General features: G+C 36.8%; 2 protein-coding genes across 7 annotated transcripts in view; one reads left to right on the top strand and one right to left on the bottom strand.

Annotated features, from left to right (window-relative positions):
• Positions 1-3789: 3789 nt before the first annotated feature.
• On the bottom strand, positions 3790-7967 carry LOC107658382 (gastrula zinc finger protein XlCGF57.1-like). 6 transcript variants are annotated; one of them, XM_016446900.1, is made up of 4 exons: positions 7943-7967; positions 7585-7689; positions 6934-7128; positions 3790-5125 (listed from the first exon to the last, which is right to left on the bottom strand). In XM_016446900.1, the coding sequence occupies exons 3-4, from the start codon at positions 6986-6988 to the stop codon at positions 3813-3815; spliced, it is 1368 nt and encodes a 455-aa protein (XP_016302386.1). In that variant the 5' UTR covers positions 6989-7128; positions 7585-7689; positions 7943-7967; the 3' UTR covers positions 3790-3812. The 6 variants fall into 6 exon arrangements, with proteins under 6 accessions (XP_016302386.1, XP_016302385.1, XP_016302390.1 ...); XM_016446899.1 differs by having other exon boundaries at positions 6934-7096; XM_016446904.1 differs by having other exon boundaries at positions 6934-7082.
• Positions 7968-9582: 1615 nt separating this feature from the next.
• LOC107658400 (SLAM family member 5-like) overlaps positions 9583-24425 on the top strand; it is a 35505-nt gene continuing 20662 nt past the window's right edge. Inside the window, exons 1-2 of the mRNA XM_016446936.1 lie at positions 9583-9898; positions 14593-14895. Of these exons, the coding sequence (XP_016302422.1) occupies positions 9616-9898; positions 14593-14895 (586 nt within the window). The 5' untranslated portion in view covers positions 9583-9615. The remainder of the gene's footprint in view (positions 9899-14592; positions 14896-24425) is intronic.

Below are 24425 nucleotides of genomic sequence, written 5' to 3'. Positions count from 1 at the left end.
CAAATTCAGAAATAAATGTATTTGTAAGCAACAAATAACACATAGCCTACTCTGAGGTCAACGTCACGTAGCTAAGTTTTTGTTAATGGGTTTTTACATTTTTCTTGTTTTTAAATGAAACGTGGTTTATCACAGACTATAAAGAAATAAATGCTTTATCATTAGATTATAGATTCATTAGATTTATGTCTTCTATGTATGACAAGTCACATAGTTGGCCTCAATGTGACACCAATAAAATGAGCTTTAACTGGCTGTTTACAGGTGATCTAAAGACATCAGCATAATGAATGAGGCAAAAACAGTAACTATTGACATTCAATATAGAGGCATTTTAGCATGTTAATAGTGACACTTCTAAACCAGCTCATCAGCAGAGTTCTCACTTTATTACTCTCACTTTGTAAGTGTCTGTGGTAGAATCAGATTATATACAAATGACACTATCTTTAAAATAGCTTTTCTGCTTCCTTTCTGCTGGAGACTGTTTCATTAACCGTAACACGTAAGTGAGTACCTTAGCAACCGCATAGCAACACCTTAGCAACCACCCTGGGTACCCTAGCTACTGCATAGCAAAACCTTAGCAACCACCCCGGGTACCCTTGCAACCACATAGCAACACCCTAGCAACCATCCCGGGTACCCTAGCAACCGCTCTAGTAACCACCCCAAGTACCCTAGCAACCGAATAGCTACACCCTAGCAACCACATGGGTATTCTAGCAGCTGCATTTCTATTTATCTTCAGTCTGATTCTATCTATCTATCTATCTGTCTTCAGTCTGATTCTATCTATCTATCTATCTCTGACAGACTGTATTGCCTTCAAAACATTCAAACTTTAAGCTTTTAAAACTACTTTAAACTTCAAACTATTTCAGACTGAAAACCATCCAACTTAAAACTTTTTAAACTTCTTAAACTTTTTAATCTTTTCAAACTTTTTAAAACTTTCTGGTCCGGCTTTCTCAAGCCAACTTAAAGTTTGTCTTGACCAACTTTTGTATCTAGTTGATGAATTGCTGTGGGAGGAGCTTCAATTAAGGTAAATTACTGTGTTATAGGAGCAGATCTGCCAAAATCAAAAATAAATCAGTTACTGAATTGATGTTTTAATTAATTCACATAATTTAAGCATTTGTGTTTTGTTTATCCATCTATGAAGATGTAAAGTTACTGAATGTTTCTACCAAAAGTTCACATTCTATGTATTTCTATTTTGTTTGTGCGTTAAATATATACATTTTAATCATTTTTTTATCTTTACCTTTATTTTCCCTATCAACAAATAGACAAAGAGAAAATACAAACAGACAAATAAATGCAATTTTTAAAAATTCTAATTAAAAAAAAAGTAAAAGTATGAACAAAAAAAGAATTCAGAAATAAATGTAAAAATTTGTAACATATCACTCCAATTGAATTCAACATCATATAGCTGTGCTTTTGTTCATTGGTGTTTAGATTTTTGTTGTTTTTACATGAAACATTGTTTCATAAATGTGGGGGTTTTGTCCTGTCACTTTGTGCCGTGTGCCACATCCAGTTTAGGCACAGCTTATAATTAAATAAATGCTGTCAAAAATATGTCTTGTAGATGTGGTGGTGGAGTAGTTTGTTTCAGGCTGTTCACACCAAATAAATGATCGAAGTGGCATTTTACAGGTGATCGGAAGACATCAGCATAATGAATGAGGTGAAAATTTGAGCTATTGAAATGCATTATAAAGGCGTTTCAGCAGCTGTTAGTAGTGACAAAACAAGCCTTACAGGATCATCAGCAGAGATCTCACTTTATTGTACGTGTTTGGACTAGAAATGTACTGCAATGAGTAAAAACTGCTCTATTATAGTATTATTTCTCTTAATATGTGTGATGATTGAAAAAATCAACAATACTTCAAAAACAAATAGAAACAACTTCCATCTTTACAGTAGTTTTTTCTGCTTCCTTTCCATGTTAGAGAACATTTCATTAACTGCTACAGCACAATATATCAAGTGTAGTCAAGTCACCATTATTTATATAGCGCTTTTTACAATAGATTGTCAAAGCAGCTTTACAGTATTGTCCTACTCTTAATCTCGCCATCACTATTTCTTCTCTCCTAGTCCCTCCCCAGTACCAACTTTATTTTGAATAGCATACACTGTAAAAAAAATTCCGTAAAATTTTACGGTAAAAAAACGGCAGCTGTGGTTGCCGGAATTTTACCGTAAAAAATACGGTAGCAACGTTTTAGGTTTTACGGTTTTAACTTAAATTTACAGTTAAATACCGTAATTTCATTAACGATATAATGTTAATATACCAACCTATTGAAGTACTGAAATCTGTTTTGTACCTTTGTAATACACTGATAACCACCAAATGCAGGTGGTGATGAGAAAGTCACATGATGAACGAAAGTCCATCACAAGCAGCTTTTAAATAATAACATGTATAGAAGGTGCAGTGTCATTCACACAAACGCTAAACACCATCATGGTAACGTTATCGTTAACCATTTAACGGGTTTTTACTGTAGCATTTTTACAGTCTTTTACCGTTAAATTCACGGTCATTTTTTACAGTGTACAATTGTCTTATATAAGATTAGTTCACCTCCCTAGTCTTTCCCCTTTAAAAAAAAGTTTCACATACACATAAATAAATCATAAACATCTTAAAGACATTATCAAAATATTGTAAAATCTGACAGGAAAAGTATTAAGAGATGCATTGCTAGAATTCTCATAATATGCAGTATAAAACATACATAAACAATCGACATCTAATGATTATCATGTTTATATTATTTCACGTTGTGTTCCTGTTGCGAACAAAAACATTCATATCCACATGCTCTGGTGAAAGCCAGCATTATATTCACAATAATGCCATCTGCAGAGAAAACATGCTTTGTTGGCACAGGCAATGCAGGGACATGCAGATAATGGTTTGCTATGCGACCAAGTTGGTTAAAGAAATTAGAATTCCCTTTCTACCGATAAATCAGATCTAGTGCAAAAAAAAAAAAAAGTAGTTTGGTTTAAATATATTAAAGCTTCATCTAGCTCAGCGCTGTTTTGATTATCGTAGCATCATAATGCACCATGAGAGGAAATGTTTTTCCATTTCAGTTCCAAGCAAAGGAGTTTTAGATCAGTTGGTTTTAGACATCATAAATATCAGATCCAATCCGATGCCGAATCCCTGTCAGAAGATATCTGATATTGTTTTGTCTGGTGTCCAAAACCAGTAAAACCTGTGAAAAGAAAGTCTTGTCTGGTACCCAAAACACTATTTACAGTCTTCTATCGGCCTGAAAGTTTGACTGAGAAAGACAGGTAAGAGCAGATGCAGAAGACGAAGTGATGATAATATAAATACCAGATTACTGAATAATCTTAGTTGCGTGTGTTTCAATGCTCAGAGCATCTGAATGCCAATGTCTCAAAGCTCAGACGTAGTCTGGCCATACAAATCCAACAAGTGTTATTATAGCAAAGCAAAAACAATGGAAAAGTACTGCTTCACAACAGTGTCCTGCAATGGTAAAAACCTTGAAACAAAGACATTCTTTTATTTCTTACAAACCATACAACCATAAGATTAAACAACAATAGCAAGCATTGCGAGAGAAAGAAAATAATTAAAAGATTAACGAATACAAAAACATAGAATGACAAATGCATAACAATAATAATAAAATTATTAAAAACAATGATTAATAAAAAAAATTATTCATCTGAAATAATCGACAGTCAGTTCATTATTGTTCTAATAATCTTTGATTAATTAATAAATACAGTTGTTTGATGCAGTCTTACAGATAAGAACTCAAACTACTTGCTGTAATTTCAGACATGCATTTTTTTTTATGACCGATTAGAGAAGAAAAGTGAGTGAAACTCTTCCCACATGAATGGCAGTGATATGGCTTCTCTCCAGTGTGGATCCTCTCATGTATTCTCAGATATGCTGACCGTTTGAAGCTCTTGTCACAGTGTGAGCACATGTAAGGTGTTTCTCTAGTGTGAACTGTCTGGTGCACTTTCAGTGCGCCATCTGTAAAAAAAGTCTTACCACACTCAGAGCAAGCATGATCCTTCATACCGCTGTGTCTTTTCTGGTGTATTTTTAAATTACCAATCTGTCTAAAAGTCTTTCCACACAAAGAACATACATAAGGCCTATCCTTAGTATGAACTTTCATGTGGTCCTTCAGGAAATCTGCCCTAAAAAACTTCTTACCGCATTGGTCACAGTTAAATAGTCTTTCTCTAGAATGAGTAAGCAGATGTACTTTAAAAACGCCTGATTTTCTGAAACTCTTTCCACACTGATTACACTTGTGCAGATTCTCTCCAGTGTGGATTTTCATGTGATCATTAAGGGCTCCTTTTCGTGCGTAACTCTTTCCACACTGAGCACATGTGTGTGGTTTCTCTCCAGTGTGAATTGTCATGTGTTCATTAAGGTTTGTTTTATGTGTGAATCTCTTCCCACACTGATCACATGCGAACGGCCTCTCCCCAGTGTGGACTTTCATGTGTTCGTTAAGGTTTCCTTTTTGTGGGAAACCCTTCCCACACTGATCACATCTGTATGGTTTCGCTGCAGTGTGGATTTTCATGTGATCATTAAGGTTTCCTTTTTGTGCAAAACTCTTCCCACATTGATCACATTTGTGTGGCTTCTCTCCAGTGTGGATCCTCATATGTTCGTCAAGGTTTCCTTTAAATGGGAAACTCTTCCCACATTGATCACATTTGTACGGCCTTTCCAGGTTGTGGATTTTCTTATGTTCATCAAGGTTTTGTTTTTGTACAAAACTCTGCCCACACTGATCACGTATATGCTTCTCTGCAGTGTGAATTTTCATGTGTTCAATAAGGTTTCCTTTTATTGTGAAAATCTTCTCGCACTCATCACATGCATATGGCTTTCCTCCACGATGAAATTTTATGTGAAGATCAAGATTTTGCTTGCATGAGAAACTCTTTCCACACTGAGGGCAAGTGAAACATATATTCTTGTTTTTCAATGAGGATCTCCAGGATGTTTCTTCAGTTTTGACCTGATGTTTCTCCCCCACTTCAATGAGTCCTTCAATTTCCTTGTTCTCTTCAATCAGGTCTAAAATAAAAGTAAAAAAAAAAAAAAAAAGTTTAGAAAGTTTCAATAGTTTGATTTTCAGCAAATCCAAAAAAAAGAAAATGTAAATTATTAAATTAAATTAAAACTCAGAGAGAAATGTGAAAGGAAAAGACATGTGAATCCTGACATAATAGTGGAAATATGAACACTATGACGCATTCATTTGAATTGGGTAAATTTATCATCCAATTATTATTTTTAAACATTACAGGCACAAACTGAAGGTTTTTGTAATGAGAACTACTAACTATATGTTTCATTAACTATACTTTAGGCAGGTATGTAAAATGTTCAAAACTGTAATAATATGGTTGCAAAAACTGTGAAACAGATATAAATAAATATAAAATAAAACAGTTCAGATAATATATGGTAAGAAAATTGAGTTCTAGGCTTCATTTTGTGCTCAATTCATGGAAAGTTACCTGGATATTATTTGCTTTAAAGCTGCAGTACAGAAAAGTTTTTTTGTTTTTTTTTTGTTTAAAATTAACAAAAATCCATCAATCAGTCATTGACCTAGTACATTAAAAAACAGTGTTCAAAAGAGTAAAATGGTAAGCTTATAATAATGTTTTATAATATGAATGGTCAGGTTGGATTTCTTGGGAAATGTTAGTTTCATTTCATCACATTCATCTTCGCATGTTGACCATGTCCAAACAAAAAGAAGAAAGCTTATCAGAGATGGCAACAACTGTGAGACTTAAGTTGCAATAGATACAAGACATCTAGCAAACATTACTTCACATTACTTACATTTAATGTTATTATTGCATTCAATATGTTATTATTGCATACTATTTTATAATATACTTCAATACTGAGGTGCAGATAATTGCCACTATTTGCATTAAGTAGTATAAATAGCAGAAAATCCTGCTATTTTAACAGTGTAAATAGAATCTATAGCTATTTGCACTTAGCATAAATAGCATATCGCTAAAAAAAAACCTGCTATTTGCACTTAGCGTAAATAGCATCTATTGCTAAAAAAAAGTATTTTTACTTAGCACTTAGTGTAAATAGCTTCTATCGCTATTTACACTTAGTGCAAATAGCTGCTGCCTAATCTTTATCTTCTTTACATGGGCATCGGCACGGGCTTCAGTGCGGATGAATCTAATGTTTTGAGGTGTATGTGTGGGCTGTCATTCAATGCCCCAGTGTGGATATTTACTGTATGTCCAAAATGAGAAGTTTCACCAGAAAATGTCATCTGAACAAGTACCATGTCTGCCAGTTTTGGTCTGACCAAACAAAGTTTCACGCTACCAATGGTGATTAAACCTAACAAACGCAAAGTTAGCTCAGAACATGTCAAACTGTGCAAATTATTCTTATTGTTATACTTTGCTCTCAAATTGTTAATGTTAACAACATCAATATTGTGTGACTATGTGTATTCAGTGTGTTAGCATTATCTGTAGATTTCAATTTCTGTACAGTCTAATCTCTAATCATCAAACCACTTGAATGTCATCAAAAAAAATTGTTCTAACCTCAAAAAGCAATTTAATGTTTCTTAGAACAATTGTTCTCTTTGAAATACAAATCTTTTGAAAGTACAGTAATCCCACGTATTCAGACCTGACCGAAGCACTCAAATTATAAAACATTTTCACAAGCTTACCGTTGTGAAACAGGCAAAGGTATGGAGATAGTTTTGAACACTCAGTTCTTGTAATTGTACTTGCTCAGCAATTGATTTTGGATCACTTTTAATAAAAAGGTTTTGCAGTTTGAAGTATTATAACCGTATTAGAGAATTAAGAACAAACACCAACCTATTTGTTGTTCAATATCTTCCTGTTTTATTTCGCCGGGCTCTGGAACATTCATGTTTTCAGTTTTCTTTCACAAACTTGGTCTTCTTCACTTTAGGCTAATGGGACCATTCCAGCATTTATTGGTGAACTGCTGTGAAGACACTGAACTGTAGGTGAATTGCTGTGAGGTAGGAGTAACAGAAATGCCAAAATCTAAAATAAATCAGTTATCAAATCAATGCTTTCATCATCAAATAGAGTGTTACAATTAAGGCTCTTCATGTCAATAATAGATAATGTTAAAAATACAAAAATGAAATACGTAGATGTGAATTTGTTTGAAAACAAATCAAGTTCGACTCGTTTTTATACTTGACTTTTGTGGCATTCAAAAACAATACCATTATTGCTCCAAATAATCGAAATGATCAAACACACGAGCATAAAAACACACACAAAATCACAGGTCTTCATGTTTTTAGCATTAGTTCCTCATATCGGTCGTCTGCTAGGCTTAATGTTTTCAGTCAGCAGACGCAGGAAAAGACGCGCAAATAGCGCTGAACCAGATGAAAACTATACAGAATGTCTCGGTAAAGTGCTGCTTTAACAAACTCTGTTTTTCATAATTGTACAGTTACATGAAGCACCGTGAACTGACTGTCTTACCTCAGGAAACCCAACGCTGACTGATAACGTCGTCTTGTTGTTTCACGGCGGATCGTTGACACACAAGTGCATTACCGCCACCTATCGCCGGATGGCACATTGACACTGCGTGTGTGACACGTGGGTGTTGTTTTTATCCCGATTTATATGGAAGTCAAGAGACATTTTATTGCTCAACACACAGAAGATAAGCTTTGTAAAGGTGTAAATCGCGTTGCATAAGAAAAAATGATTTGCAGCATTTTACTGTTACTCGTAAGTGTAATTCAAGCATTGCAGCTTCATGCTATATATTAGCCAGCCGGCTTAAGCAGATGATATATCTTTCGCAGTCATCTCTGATAAGGAAATCACCCACCATCATCAAAGATGCAAAATACTCATTTCTCACAGGCTAACAAGTTCTTTCAGCATTGCCACTGCAGCAGTAACATGCATTGTCTGGAATGAAAATATAATTTAAATTCATTGGCATGCTTATCACAAACACTGGTATAATGCTTTGTTCCACTTTGTATTATTGTGCAAAAGGCCTCTTTAAAAAAAAAAAGAATAAACATGAGATATTTCACACTTTAGTTATTTTAGGGGACCAACTCACCCATGTGGTTTTGTTGGTGAAAAGTGCATGTATTTTACACACAAGAATGTATGTGTGTGTAAGTGTGTTGTTGTGTCTGTGACCGCAGCGAGTGGATGAAAGGCTTTTTATGGTCATGTGAACCCCTTTACACTTCACTGGAAACAAATGTGAAAACGTTTTGCAGAATTAAGCTGAAAGAGTTTAGTGGTCATCTTTCATGCAGAATTAATAGATGAACCTTTAGACTTAAAGACAATTTAGACTTATTTTAATCTAAAAAAGGAATTGTTGTTATGACTTTGATTTATATGCTGAAGTGTAACCCCAATAGAAATCCCATGTAAGCATGTTTTGCTCTACAAAAGCAGGTCATAGTTCAGAGTGGTAAACACTATATGCTCATAAACGTTTTTTTGTTTTGTTAGTTTGTTTGTTTTTATATTAAATATTCATTTGATTAGGTTTTGCGTAGGTCATATGATGCAGACTTTCTAAAATATGCTAAATCTTTAATCCACCAAGAATGATAATATGCTAACCCCAACAACTGAGAGTGCAATGCTGTAACAATAGAGAACATGACAAACATCAGCATCTGCTGTCTAGTCGAATCAAATTGGAAAACGTTTCTTGTTTTGTGAGTAAATCCAGGACCCTGGATTTAGTTTTGTCCCTGTGCTGATGTTCATTCGGAGGTTACACGATATCGTAGGAGTTTTCAAGACACGGTGATGTATCACATATCTATCAGCAGCATTTGACATGACTAACAGTGTAATTAATTAAAATAAAGTTACTTGCAAAATTATGGCCATTAAAGAACAGCTAGATTGCTTTTAAGATGAAAGCTATGATATATTTATACTATAAAAAAAAACAGGAATTTGAGGGGGAGGGAGAAAGAGGAAAGCAGAGAGAGAGCGAGAGAGAGAGACGGAGAGGACACCCATGCGACCGTGAAAAGCCTGCAGTGTGCAGACGGTCAGTCGGGGAGGGGCGGGCAAACCCCTGAAGAGGAAGAGAGAGAGAGAGAGAGAGAGAGAGAGAGAGAGAGAGTTCAAACCCATCTTCACATCGCTGGATTGTCCTTCACTTGTAAATGCTTTTAATTCTTCTATGGTCATATTTGACCATAAGTGGAGTAGATGATCATTGAATTGTGCCATTTGGAAGTTATAAAAATCAAAGAGCCTTTTAAATGAAAATGATTAACACAGCAACTTTATTCTCTCTGGGTCTCTTGATCTTGAGTGGTATGTGTTTTATATCCTTTTTATTAAATGTAATTTGGTAATAGTATGGTCTTGTTTGACTTGTTAAGAAGATTTTAGATCTTCCTCCCTTCCTCCTGTTTGATCTGAAACAGGGTTTTATTTACTCACTGAGATTGTCTGTTTTCTCCAGGTGCATTTGGCAGCAATACACATGAAGTGAAGTCAGTATCAGTGATGGAGGGAGATTCTGTCACTCTAAACAATGATGTTAAAGTACAGAGAGATGATCTGATACTGTGGATGTTTGGACCTCAAGACACTCGTATAGCTGAAATCAATAAGCAGGTCATTGATATATTTAACAGTAATGTGAAATTTGGATACAGACTCCAAATGGACAGTCAGACTGGATCTCTGACCATAAGAAACATCAGAACTGAACACTCTGGACTTTATAAACTAGCCATCTACAACAGCAGGGAAACTACATACAAGAATTTCAGTGTTACTGTCTATGGTGAGTAAATTGATTATCATGATAATCCAGACTGTTTGCTATATTTTGAGTTCACCACCAGAAGTCAAAGGTGAAAACAGAAATTATTGTAAAATTTCAACACATTGTTCGTTTTGCTTGTATTGACACAAGAATATTTCTGTCATGACAACTCTCAGAGAGATTAGCATGGTAATATACATGGCAATGTTAATGTGTTTGATATTAGCGGAATAGATCTGCTACGCTAATACATCCACAGATATGCTGCTGCTGCACATATAACATATATTAATTTACCCCCCAATAAACCAGGAGACAAAAGAAATGCAATACAATCCAATACATGCATGCTGCTAAGTGTAAGAAAACAAGCAACTGCATGAACAGTTTCATTCGCGGTAGTTTGCTCGTCGGTTATTTGCTGACAAGATACTCAACTACTCATCCAAAGCGACTTACAAATGAGGACAATAAAAGCAGTCAAAAAGAGGTAGAGTTGAGTGTCATCAGCATAGCAGTGATATGAAAAGCCATGTTTCTGAATGACAGAACCTAGTGATGCCATGTAGACAGAGAAGAGAAGTGGTCCAAGTACTGAGCCCTGAGGCACCCCAGTAGCTAGATGTTGCGACTTGGACACCTCACCTCTCCAAGATACCTTGAAGGACCTATCTGAGAGGTAAGACTCAAACCACTGGCGTGCGGTTCCTGAGATGCCATTTTCCAATAGGGTTGACAGGAGAATCTGGTGGTTCACCGTATCAAAAGCAGCAGACAGATCCAGCAAAATAAGTATAGAAGATACTATAGGGAAGGGAAACCGGTCTGTAGTTCTCTAAAAGAGTTTGGTTAAGAGTGGGTTTCTTAAGAAGTGGGGTTATACGAGCCTGTTTAAATGTTGAGGGAAAAACACCAGTGTGAAGGGATGTGTTAATGATGTGAGTGAGTGCAGGTACAACGGCAGGAGAAATGGCTTGAAGGAGATGAGATGGAATAGGATCAAGCGGACAAGTAGTAGGATGATTGGAAAGGATGAGTTTAGAGACTTCTGCCTCAGAGAGTGGAGAGAATGATGAAAACGAGTGTATGTTTGCTTGGTTTCAACAGCCAGATGCATTTATACTTGTCCAGTTTCAGCTGGAATGCATCCCAGACCATCCCATGAAGTGGTTTGAGAGATCAGATTTAAATCTATCTCGAAAGCATTTCAGAGGGCATTTACACCTGGGGTCACATTTATAAAACTATCCGTAGATTTCATCCTAAAAGTGGACGTAGACACAAAAGCTAGATTTTGCGTACTCTCAAAAAAGTTTTCAGATTTATAAAACTGTGCGTACGCCAGAACCTGCGCAAAAATCTCTTTATAAATTCCAGTCAGGGGAAGATTGTGTGTATCTTCCGAAATCACCATATATGGAGCTTACAACGCCTAGTTTTACTATGCATAACCTCATCTGCGTATGATTTCTATGCATATTCCCATCCACGTGACACCATGTTTAACACCGTCAAAGGTACAAGACATTAAGGAAATATGAGATACGGACTATAAATGCCATTTGTGCCATACACATTAATCTTTATTGCTAAAAATCATCCGGTATTCTTATGTTTTAGAAAAAATATATCAAAATATCCATAAAAAACTGTTTAAAATAGTTCTCAGAATAATCATTTAGAATAGAGTTGATCTCATTCTTTTCCACTGGCCCAATAATATTTCAATTTTGTTTTTTTTATTCAAATTAAATTAAATTAAATTAATGCAGTTTTGCTGATAAGGCTATCACTTTACTTGAAAAACCCATGACACTTAACTTGTCTAAAAGTATTGAATGATTTAGTGTCAAATGCTTTCTGGAGATCTAAAAGTACAATACTACCAAAGTTCCATGTGGCACACAGATAATTGTGTAAATACAATTATCTGACTCTGCGCGTCATTGACAAATTATTTTAAAAAGGAAACGTGCAAATCTTACCGTTTTCTTCAAGTTGTATCCTTCAAATACAGTGGTATTTTTCATAATGTTATGGAGATGCCTTCACACGACATCAACACTTCCGTGCAGCTGTGGTTGTACAGTTATTATCAATGGTCCTATTCAAACCAGACAATACCGAATCCAGCAGTGTCCGCCATAATATCGAAGTAAGTGCGCATCATTGATCATTGTTCTCGCTAAAAATATTTTCTCATAACATGTGATGTGCAGTTTACTTTAAAGATAAATTATTGTGCACCTACAGCACTCCTCGCTGTCATTAAAACATAACATACCACAGGAAAAGTAATCAAGCGCATCCATTACAAATAGGCTATGTCTAAATTCATATAATTTTGGTTTAACTTCTGTGTAATGACTTTAAGTAATTTCAGTGCTTATCTCCATTAATGAGAGTGGAATATTTAGTGTACATATTGTTTTACGGTGCTAAATTTCCTACACCTTCTACCTTATTTTATTTATTCTCAGGTTAGGTAAAGCAAGTCAAATCTGTCCTATCTCATAAGCATTCAAATGTTCATACTTACAAAATAGATCACAGAAGACTTCCCCGTGGTCTGTTCTGCTCAAGTTTAGAAATCAGAGTCTTTTGGCAGGCGAGCTTCTTAGTTATAGTTAAGTATAAGTTTATTGTATATAGGTTAAATATGTTACAAACAAAATACTAATATAAAAAACAGAAATAAAAACAAAGATATATTATTTGCAAGCTCGGTTGTTTAGAGGCATCAATGGCAAGGCCGCCGGCACCGGAGAAGCTGTCACACAGAACCAATAAATTTGCTCAATAAATGCTTTAAAACAATTACAATATAACGTGTGGTGTCTTTCTTAATAAACCACTTTCCAAATAAAAACAATTACAATATAACGTGTGGTGTCTTTCTTAATAAACCACTTTCCTAATAAAAACGATTACAATATATGCGGTTACAATACAAAGGTATTACATATAAAGAAAAAGGCAAACTTGCAATAGCAAAATTGCATATTTTCCTCAACAATGTATATGATGAAATGAAAACAGTTTAAAATCGTTGTTTACTTCAATACTTTTCTTTCTCCAGGAAAAAAAGTCCATACACATGGGTCAGAGTTTGCGTGCAGGTGCGCAAATTTTCCTGTCAAGTTTGTTTTTTTATGAATCCCACCTTTTGCGTAGGAAGTGGCGTATGCCTCTTTCAGGGCAGGCTTTGTGCGTACGCAATGGTTATAAATGAGGCCACTGGTCTTTTCGCAATCGGATTGCTATCCGATCAGAGAAAATGTATGAAGTGACCGGGTGTAAAAAAAAACAGCTAAAACCAGCCTAAGTTGGTTGGCTGGTCTTAGCTGGTTTAAACTGGAAGTAGCTGGTTTTAGCTGGTCTCCCAGCCTGGCTAGTGCATAAACACATTTCATTACACCAAATATACAAAATAATGTTCTTTTTAGCAGCATCATATGACCCCTTTAATAGGTTTGTGAAAACTGTGATTTTTCAGATTTATTTTTTATAAATATAAAGTTCAAAAGAACAGCATTTATTTGAAATAGATTTTTTTGTATCATTTCAAATGTCTTTACTGGCACTTTTTATCAATTGAATGCATCTATGCTGAATAAAAATGGTAATTTCTTAAAAAAATAATAATAAAATATTCTTGATCCTAAAAATAGTCTATACTTTGCAGAAGACAATTCCATAATGCATTGCAAAGGGTAAAGGGTTAAATGACAACAAAAAAATAATAATTCTATCGGTTCACTCCGAGCAGAATCGGTCTTTGAATGTTTTTGTTCCTGCGTTCCTCTGCAGCTGCCAGCTAAAACCAGCCTAAACTGGTTGGCTGGTCTTAGCTGATTTAAGCTGGAAGGAGCTGGTTTTAGCTGGTCTCCCAGCCTGACCAGCTAAGGAAGTGGCCAAAACCCCTCTAAAACCAGCATGCTGACCAGATAAGACCAGGCTGGATGACCAGCTAAAACCAGCCAACCAGCTTAGGCTGGTTTTAGGTATTTTTTTCAGCAGGGAGGCCCTAAACACATCTGTTGATTTCTGGAACACAATGGCCAATCGGAGTTTCAGTTAGTCAGAATCCACTCATTGCTCAAAGCCTCAAAGTTTTGTTCAGTCCTAAATTCTGGAAGCTGTGAATCCTCTCATTATAATAAACAGTAATCAAATGTAAGAATGTTAAACATGACGTTTAGTTTAAAACTTTTTGATTATGATTGCTTATTTAGGAATTAGTATGTTAAATGTTTGAATTTTGAGCAACGAGCTCTTAGGCTGCTGATGTCACAGAAACAACCCGATCTCATGGCAATTCGTACATATTTTACAAGGTGACTAATTTTGCTACATTTTTGCTGAATCGTATGTATATTACAAAGTTCCCAATTTGTGAATTCGTACAAATGACCTACACTTAACCCTGCCCCTAAACCTACCCGTCCCTGAGGTCTAGACAAATCGTACAAAATCGTACAAGTGAGGTCATACAAATTAGCCACCTCGTAAAATATGTACAAATTGGTCGTGAGATAGCATTGGACAGAAACCAGAAATCAAGATGACAATGTGATTAATAGCAGACTGAGTTAAGGACCTATTAGCTTGCACCATCTAGACTTCCATGAAATACCTTTGTATTTAAAGATGTCTTAATTGTTTAGATGTCAATAATGCATTATTTCTGAAATAATATTTTATATTTCTAGCTCGTCTGCCTATTGCTGTCATCACCAGAGACTCTTCACAGTGTTCTTCATCATCTGAAAGACCAACAAACCAGAATTGTTCACTGCTGTGTTCAGCTGTGAATGTGAGTGATGTGACTCTCTCCTGGTACAAAGGAAACCGTTTATTGTCCAGAATCAGTGTGTCTGATCTCAGCATCAGTCTCTCTCTACCTCTGGAGGTGGAATATCAGGATAAAAACACCTACAGCTGTGTGCTCAACAATCCCATCAGCAACCAGACCAGACATCTGGACATCACTCAACTTTGTCACGCGTGTCCAGGTAATTCAACAGTAAACAGAATTTCTGTGTTTCATAAAGTATATATAGTCCAGGTGATATGTGAAAATAATGTTCACTTTTTCATAAAAGCATGAAACTTGGTAGACTTGTATAGTTTGCGGCCCTAAACATTTTCAGAAATGGAGCCATCGCAAAAATACCTTGTGGTTGCCATGGTGACCATTTTACTTTCTGCCATAACCAAATAATCTCCTGAACCAAACATGATAACACTGAAAAGGTGATGTCTACCCCTATGTTTTGATGGTCAAGGATTACAATGATACCATATACAGCAACATAAACTGTTCAGGTGAAGAGTTAATGATGAAATCAGCAATGTGAGAAGGAAATCACAGTATCTGAGCATCACAGTATCACAGCATTTACAAAAGTCCATATTTTTTTTCTTTCTTTGATAATTAACTAATATGTTATTCAATAATACATTAAAAGATTGTTTTCAAGAATACTATCATATATTTCAGAGATATACATTTTTTTTATCTCGGGTAAGTGTATTGTTCCTTACCTCTCAGGCAGAGTCAGGTAGGCGGTAGTGTGTTTCCAATACATTCTTGTTCTCTCTCAATAATGCTCTAACATCACACACAGAGGGCAACGCAATCAGGTGAACAGTTAATGGTTAATTCAGTGCCTTTATGAGAAGGATTACAATGAAATCTCAGAAGATGCAGAATGAAATTTCAAATATATTTAATGTAAAGTTAATTTACATTCACTCTCTGGGGCCAGAGTTGTCTATTATGTTGTCCACAAGGGGGAAACCAGAGTCCTGCATGCGGGCGGCTGGGTACATGCAGATGAATCGCTAATATTTGATGTAACGGGTGGAATAATATTTATGTGTAGGGTGTGATACGGGCCGGACGGTGACAAGCAATATTTCGACTCGGTCCAGTACACGCTGAGTAATGTAGCCTATTGCGCTTGTAGCCTATCGCGCTGGCACTAATTGACAGCTGTAGTGATTATATTAAAGGGAGCGCTCTTTGCTTGCTTTTTGTATTTAATCTATTCACAATTTGAATAAAAGTTTTAATAAATGAGTTTTGTCTACCTCATGTAGGAGATTTAATGCAGGTGCGGTTCGGATCCCAGTTTTATGTCAAATTACTACAATTGTGGGAAGATCATTTCACCAGCCAGGAAAGGTGAACGAAATTGCCTCTCTGTGATGTTACCACAAGGCATCGCTTACTTACAGATCTTAGGCTTCTGGAGGGGATGTCGATTCGTAAGAGTGAGTGGAAGTAGGAGGGTGCTGAGCCCTGTTCTGTACGCAAACATCAATGTCTTGAACTTGATGCGAGCTGCAACCGGTAGCCAGTGCAGAGAGATAAAGAGAGGTGTGAAGTGGGCCCTTTTGGGCTCATGGAAGAGTAGTCGTGCTGCTGCATTCTGAAACATTTGTCAAGGTTTGATTGCGCATGATGGAAGTCCAGCTAGAAGAGCATAGCAATAGTCCAGCCTAGAAATGACAAGGGCCTGGGCAAGAAGTTGTGCAGCATGCTCCGTTAGAAAGGGCCTGATCCTCCTGGTGTTCTGCAATGCAAACCTGCATGATCGAGCTGTCTTTACAATATGGTCCTTGAAGGACAGCTGGTCGCCAAAGAATAATCTTTTATGAACCTAGCAGGATGATGAAATCATGCTGTAGAGTCTAAGTGGCAGGGAAAACAAGAAGCTCAGTCTTTGCCAGGTTGAGCTAAGAATAATTTTTGATGAACCTAGCAGGATGATGAACTCATGCTGTAGAGTCGAAGTGGCAGGGAAAACGAGAAGCTCAGTCTTTTCCAGGTTGAGCTGCAGGTGATGTTCCTTCATCCATGCCGCAATGTTTGCCAGGCAGCCTGAGATCCATGCAGCTGCTATTGGATTGTCTGGTTGAAATGAATGATAGAGCTGTGTGTCATCAGCATAACATTAGGAGAAACCATGTGCTTGTATAATTTGGTCCCAGTGATAGTGTATATGGTGAAGAGGAGGGGTCCAAGAACTGATCCCCGAGAAGAAAAAGCTGTGCCACCCCACTTGCCACCCCAGAATTATCACAGAATAAAATATAAATGTAAGCAGTGTTTCATGTGCTACTTTTCAGCCGCGGCGATGACAGAGTAATGCAAAATAATGGCAAAAAAACACGTCTTTTAATAAACTGTGCACGATGGCTGGAAGCGTGCCAGTGTAGTTGGCTTCATTAACAAATGACTCTTATAAACCGGATCTTTTTCAGTCAAAACCACAAAGCGCGGCCCAGTTCACTAACTAATTGTTTTTACATTTGTTTGTGAATCAGATAATTACAGCTTTTCAGGTAACTCAGAAGTCCTCTGAGAAATCTAATCCCGTCCGGACATGTCTGAGATTAATCGCATAATTGTTTGGTGATCCAATTCTCTGACCGCTCGCTCCACTTTCATCATGGATATAAGCCGTAACAATAACATGAAATCAATAAGAAGATGCCGATCACGGAAACTAATAGCAAGAGTTAGGTAAGAATCTAGTCGTATTGCAGTTTTCTCGATTGTTAATATAACTGATTTTAGTTGGCACTTTTTTTCCCAAACCATTAATTCAGATTTTAAAACAAAGACACATTTCTCAAAAAGTTTAACAATAAGTTAAACATTACGTAGCAAAACTGATGACACACCAATCAGAATCTCTGCATCCAACAACGGAGAAATGAGAGAGCTGAGCCAATCATCTACAGGGTTTTATACTTACACATACAGTATAATTACAGTACAGTACCAGTACATTAGATAATGGAAATTTCACTATTCTATATGTACAGTAAACTGTAGCACATGTTGTATACATTCAAGTGACTGTACTGCATTTTTGCAGAACTGAGAAATGACTGCCTATAAATATAGCTAGTCTTGTGTCATGAGACCAAGAAACTGCTATAGCACTGTATACTGTAAGGAAGTTTGGCCAAATGTGCAGAGGATGCCAAATTTACTTTTTTTAATTTTATTTTTTACTGTACTGTATTGTGGTGCAAGCCAAGTTCATACAATTATTTGGTATGTGAACTTTTCTAGTGCTTTTCATCTACTGCAAGAATACTTTACAGTAGTAAAATTAAAATGATTTTTTCCCAAAAGTTAATTGCTGAATTATACATCTGTATCTGTAATTGAATTTATGTATACTGTAATAGACATTGAGCTGCAAAAATAATTCCTGAATCCTAGTAAGAGTTTTTTGTTACAGTGTTATTGATCTCAGTGTTCACTGGGCAGGAAAGTCATCTGTGTATTGGAATTGTGTGTAAGCATTTACAGTTTTTTTCAACTGCTTACACACAAAATCTTCACTTGTCACACAGTTTCTGAAACCTGACACTCAAACAGCAGAAGCACACACCAAATCTGCAAAACAATACACTAATCCTATTGAGGAACCCTGGTATAGATGATTACTTAATGGTAATACAATATTTGTGAACACAACTGTGTATGCCATAAATCCCCAAAAACTATGCATGGGGGCTTGCTTTGGTGTTGCCAACCCTCATAGACCACATGCCACCCCTTTGCCACCCTAAAAATTATTTTCTAGATCCGCCCTGTTGAAGACCAGTCGTGCCGCTGCATTCAGAATCATTTGTAGAGGTTTGATTGCGCATGATGGAATCTCAGTCACAAAAGCATTGCAGTAGTCCAGACTAGAAATTACAAGGGCCTGCGCAAGAAGTTGTGCAGCATGCTCTGTTTGGAAGGACCTGATCCTCCTGATGTTGTGCAATGCAAACCTGCATGGTCGAGCTGTCTTTACAATATGGTCCTTGAAGGTCAGCTGGTCACCAAGGAATAATTTTTGATGACCCTAGCAGTATGATGAAATCATGCTGTGGAGTCGGAGTGCCAGGGAAAACGAGAAGATTCAAACCAGTGGAGTGCAGATCCGGTGATGGTAGACAGGAGAATCTGATGATTTACAGTGTTAAAAGTGGCAGATAGATCCAGCAGAATAAGAACTGATGATTTGGAATCAGCTTTCACTATCTGCAGGGCTATACTTACCGACAGTAAAGCAGTCTCAGTTGAATGGTCGCTGCTGAAACCCAGAGGAAGGATGGAAGGGTGAAAGGGAGCGTAGGTTTTGCCTAAAAGTAACTGGTAGAGGAATTGGTGGCACATAGGTAGCAATATGCAGGTTAATGTAATAAAGAAATGAGCAAAGATGTCTAGAGGTTTTACCAAATGTTGTCTGTGATACAATTGCATGTGTATATTAAGTCAAGCTGGTTGCCTGATTTGTTAGTGCTTGTGGTGGTAAGCCATTTGAGATCGAATGAAGCTAGGAGTGGAAGTGGAAGTCTGCAGTGTAAGGCTTCTCCAGATGGATTTCGAAGTCACCAAAGACTACAAGTGGACTGCCATCCACAGAGAATGAGGACAGCAGCCCATATAGCTCCTCTATAAAGGTGCCCAGTTGACCAGGAAGGCGATAAATCATTACAATATGGATTTTAACAGGAGCTGTTACCATAATAGCATGAAACTCAAAATAATTTTTATTGCATAGGGAAGAGTGGGTTGAGTATTTCCAATAATTAGAAATGAGAAGACCAGTATAACCTTCCAATCTGACGGGGGGTGTGAGAGAAAAGGAAGTTGTTAGAGAGAACAGCAGGGGTTGTGGAGTCTTCTGGATGAATCCAGGTCTCAGTCAAGCCCAAGATATGCAATGGCCAAAATGAAGTTTGTTGACAGCTGACTGACAATTCCAGAGACCCACAGAAAATGACAGAGATGCAGCAGAAGAGGTGCAGATAGGACGCAGCTTAGCAAGATTATTGCTACACAGATAGTCTGTGTGTGATGTTAAAGCATTGTTGAGAGAGAACAAGAATGTACTGGAAACATACTACCGCATACCCGACTCTGCCTGAGAGGTAAGGAAGTGTTGTTGACAGCTGACTGACAATTCCAGAGACCCACAGAGAAAGAAAGAGGTGCAGTAGAAAATGTAGAGATAGGATGCAGGTTAGCAAGATTGCATTGCCGTCTGCGTGTGATGTTAGAGCATTGTTGAGAGAGAACAAGAATGTATTGGAAACATACTACCGCCTACCTGACTCTGCCTGAGAGGTAAGGAAAAATACATTTACTTGAGATTATATTTTTTTAAATCTCTGAAATATATGACTGTATTCTTGAAAACAATCTTTTATTGTACTATTGAATAAAATATTAGTTAAGCTGGTGTGTGGTGGGCGTTCTGGCGCAATATGGCTGCCGTCACATCATCCAGGTGGATGCTGCACATTGGTGGTGGTTGAGGAGATTCATGTAAAGCGCTTTGAGTACCCAGAAAAGCGCTATATAAATGTAACAAATTAATAATTAATTAATTAATTAAAGCAATCTATTATTGTACTATTGAATAAAATATTAGTTAATTATCAAAGAAAGAAATGAATAGCCATAATATGGACTTTTGTAAATGCTGTGATACTATGATGCTCAGATATTGTTATTTCCTTCTCACATTGCTGATTTCACCATTTACTCTTCGCCTGAACAGTTTATGTTTTTGTTATATGGTATCATTGTAATCCTTGACCATCAAAACATAGGGGTAGACATCACCATTTCTGTTATCTTGTTTGGTTCAGGAGATATGACTCAAAATACATCATTTGGTTATGGCGGAAAGTAAAACGGTCACCGTGGCAACCACGAGGTGTTTTTGCGATGCTCCATTTCTCCATTTCTGAAAATGTTCAGGGCCCTAATCTGTACAATTGTACCAGGTTTAATGCTTTTATGAAAAAGTGAACATATCACCTAAAATTTTGCACATATCACCTGGACTAATAGAAAAAATATTTGTTCTGAGTTGATGTGAGGCCAAAGTTAACTGCTTTCTTTCCATTTTAGAATCGTTTCATGTAAATAAAGTCCTTGCTGCATGTATGTCTGCTGTTGCTCTGGTTGTAGCTCTCGTGAGTGTGATGTATTTTCTCTACAGGAAACGCAAAAGAGCGACACAAAAAAGTAAGCCTTATCTTCTGCTTTTATTACAAGAATAATGTATTAATGCTTTTGCATTAAAACGGATGTTAGTAATTGAGAAATTAACCCTATCGTAACTCTAAAACTTTAGGAAATGGTTTTGAACCTTGTGTGAATACAGTGGAAACAGTCCAGACAGAAGATGAAGAGGTACAATATGCTGAAACAGGATTTTTTAGACAAAATGTACAAAAAAAGGTAACATTTTCATGAAACGCCATTTATCAGCATGTCCACAACTCACATGACTTACTTTATTCTGTGAAACATAAAAGATGAAATTTTAAAGATTATCCAGGACACTCTTTTCTGAGAATGGGGCTGTCGAGCTGCAAAATGACAAAACAAATATAGTCCAGATGACTGTGTGATATTCAAAGTCTTCTGAAGTCATATGATAGCTTTGTGTGAGGAACAGAATTAAATTGAACTCGTCTTACATGCAAAATATCTCTTTCTATAAAATAATGATCACTTAAACCTGTCAAAATATATAGAAGATATTCTGTGCATGATGTTAGGAGCATTTAGACTTTACGGTCTGTAATTAAACACTAACAATTAGTATTTTTGATCAGACCTTGATGGAAAATAATGGGCCGGGAGGTCTCTTTCTCTCTGCCCTCTATAAACACCACAATGACACAATTTTTATGTACTGTCATGGTGAAATGAATGACTTTAACTTATCGAAATCTTTGTGAGCCTCGTTTCTTTAAAGTAATTTTGTGCTGTCTTTCAGAAAGCTAATGGGACAGAGGAAGCCATATACTCCAGGATTGTCATGAGACACTAATCAAACTCACTGCTGCATTTATATGTCTGGATTTATCTTCTAACCAGTCGTTCTAATACAGGAGAGAAAGACAGAAGAACTCAACTGAATGAATTTGATATTTGACTGATTTTCAACTGATATTTTGAAAAAGAAGTTGAAGAGGAAGTTGTGGCCTAATGGTTAGAGTCGGACTCGTAACCCAAAGGTTGCGGGTTCGAGTCTCTTACCGGCAGGGATTGTAGGTGGGGGGAGTGAATGTACAGCGCTCTCTCCCACCTTCAATACCACGACTGAGGTGCCCTTGAGCAAGGCACCGAACCCCCAACTGCTCCCCGTTTGGTTCAGGAGATATGACACGAAATACATAATTTGGTTATGGCGGAAAGTAAAATGGTTGCCGTGGCAACCACGAGGTGTTTTTGCGATGCTCCATTTCTCCATTTCTGAAAATGTTCAGGGCCCTAATCTGTACAATTGTACCAAGTTTAATGCTTTTATGAAAAAGTTAACATATCGCCGCAGCAAAAAAATGGCTGCCCACTGCTCCGGGTGTGTGTTCACGGTGTGTGTGTGTTCACTGCTGTGTGTGTGCACTTTGGATGGGACAAATGCAGAGCACTAATTCCGAGTCTGGGCCACCATACTTGGCCACATGTCACGTCACTTTCACTGTCACTTTCATATTTGAAAATATCTCTCTGTCGGACAAAGATACACAATTTCATACTGAATATTAAAAATTATGTGCAGTATTTTTGGTGTAACAAGCCTCCTCTGACTTGGTATGAAATGATATTTACGGGGAAGCTGTTGTTATTTTTCCCTCAAAGCATGAATGTTTGGCATTATTTTACGTCCACTACTTTCTTCCAACCTGCTGTTAGTTTTATTAGTTGTCAGACAGGACTTGTTCCTGTTTAATGAGATCTAATGCTGTAATCTTTTCACTGTTATTTGACATTTTTTCTGTGAGCTTGAGCTCAGTAAAACATACTACTGTAGACCTGTATTTTTTAGCTTTAATTACCATAAAATTTTACTTATACTCAATTTTGTGCCATTTAACAATCTTGACATACTCATACTATACAGTAGTATGACTATTGTTGTTTTCTGCTTTATCACTTAATGCTGTGGTTTAATACATAACTGATTACATAATGTATACATTTTGCATGTTTTGTGTATTTTTATGTAACATTTTTAGAATGGCTTGATATTTTCTGCGTAGATTGTTTAGATATGTTGGTTTTATATCCTTGAAGCAAATGTTCCCACAAGGATAGTATAATAACAGTATTTTTTTATTATTATTTTTTTTAATGCAGAAAGTTTTGTGTGAGGGGTTGGGTTTGGGTAAGCATATGTAATACAGTTTGTACAATATAATAACCATTATGTCTAAGAGCACTGTAAAACATGGAAACCCAACATATGTGTGTGTGCATGTGTGTTTTTAACCTTACCCTAACTTCCTCGGTAGAAAACTTGGAATCTTCCTAACCTTTCCCCCATTACGGCGCCCCTGCAAATTGTACACTGACTCCAACATTTCTTCGGCGAGTATGTACATAATTTGGTGTTTGCTGTGCAGCGCTATATGTGAAAACATAAGACTTCAGTTACTCAGGTGCACGCCACGTCCAACGAAGGTTTATTTTTCCTCCTTCAAAAACGTATTGTTTAATTTTATTTCCACTGGCTCATCCCAGATTTACGAAGACCAAAGTGGAGTTGAATTATTCCAGACTTTTGGGCGAATAACTGAAAAATTATGGATCATTATTTTCTGCTGCTCTGTCTGTTCTTACGACTATTCGATGGTTAAATATATATTTACGCTGATGATCTCACCTTTTTCTGTTCTTGCCCTGTTGGAAAAAACAAGCATATGCTGGTTAGGTATGTTTTGAAGCATGGCTGCTGGGGTTTGATTATCGGGGCCAGTATAAACATGTGGAAAAGCTGATTGTGTGTATGTTTAATTCAACATCTTCTCTGTTTCCCGTAGCCTGCATGTAAGCAGCTTTCTCTACCACAAAGGAGATTATAATGCTGTTTTACTCGACGCTGAAGTACAGAACTAACATTACATCTGAGGAAGATATATATTGCTTTCGGTTGCTTCGTTTCCATAACTTTGTATCATGGCTTGTGTGACTGCACTGTAATACTGGGGTTCACCTCATACAGTCAGTATATGTCACACCCTAGGATTCCCCAACAAAGCATAACAGTGATAAGACCTCAGATCTCAAAACACACTTTATTGATGATTATGCAAACTATATACAGGCAAGCAAATGAGGTCAAAAGAACGCAACGCGCTCCATTTTCTTTATAATTTCTTCCCTTACCACTGATCTATAGAGTCAACAGTCCTACAAAGATATCAACAGCACGATTAGTTTTAACAATATGCAACCACTTTATATTGACATAAAAATAGGAGTTCAAAACCACCTAGGTGTATTGCTGCTGCAAATTTAAACCGTTAAGTGTTTTCTTTATGGCAAATGTTTAACGTGCAGTTTTGCGCGTTCTGTAACTTGCGTTCATATCCTCATCTGCCAGTATATAGTTTGCATCATCAGTAAGATCTGAGTTTGGCCTTTTAATAGCTGCCATTGTGTTAGTGCAGCCACGTAATGCGTTTTCTTTAACGGATTTCTGAGGGAAACAGCGTGAAACCT

Source organism: Sinocyclocheilus anshuiensis, unplaced genomic scaffold, assembly GCF_001515605.1.
Source record: "Sinocyclocheilus anshuiensis isolate Anshui unplaced genomic scaffold, SAMN03320099.WGS_v1.1 scaffold795, whole genome shotgun sequence".
Lineage (NCBI taxonomy): Eukaryota > Metazoa > Chordata > Actinopteri > Cypriniformes > Cyprinidae > Sinocyclocheilus > Sinocyclocheilus anshuiensis.
This window is presented reverse-complemented; position numbering and strand designations above follow the sequence as displayed.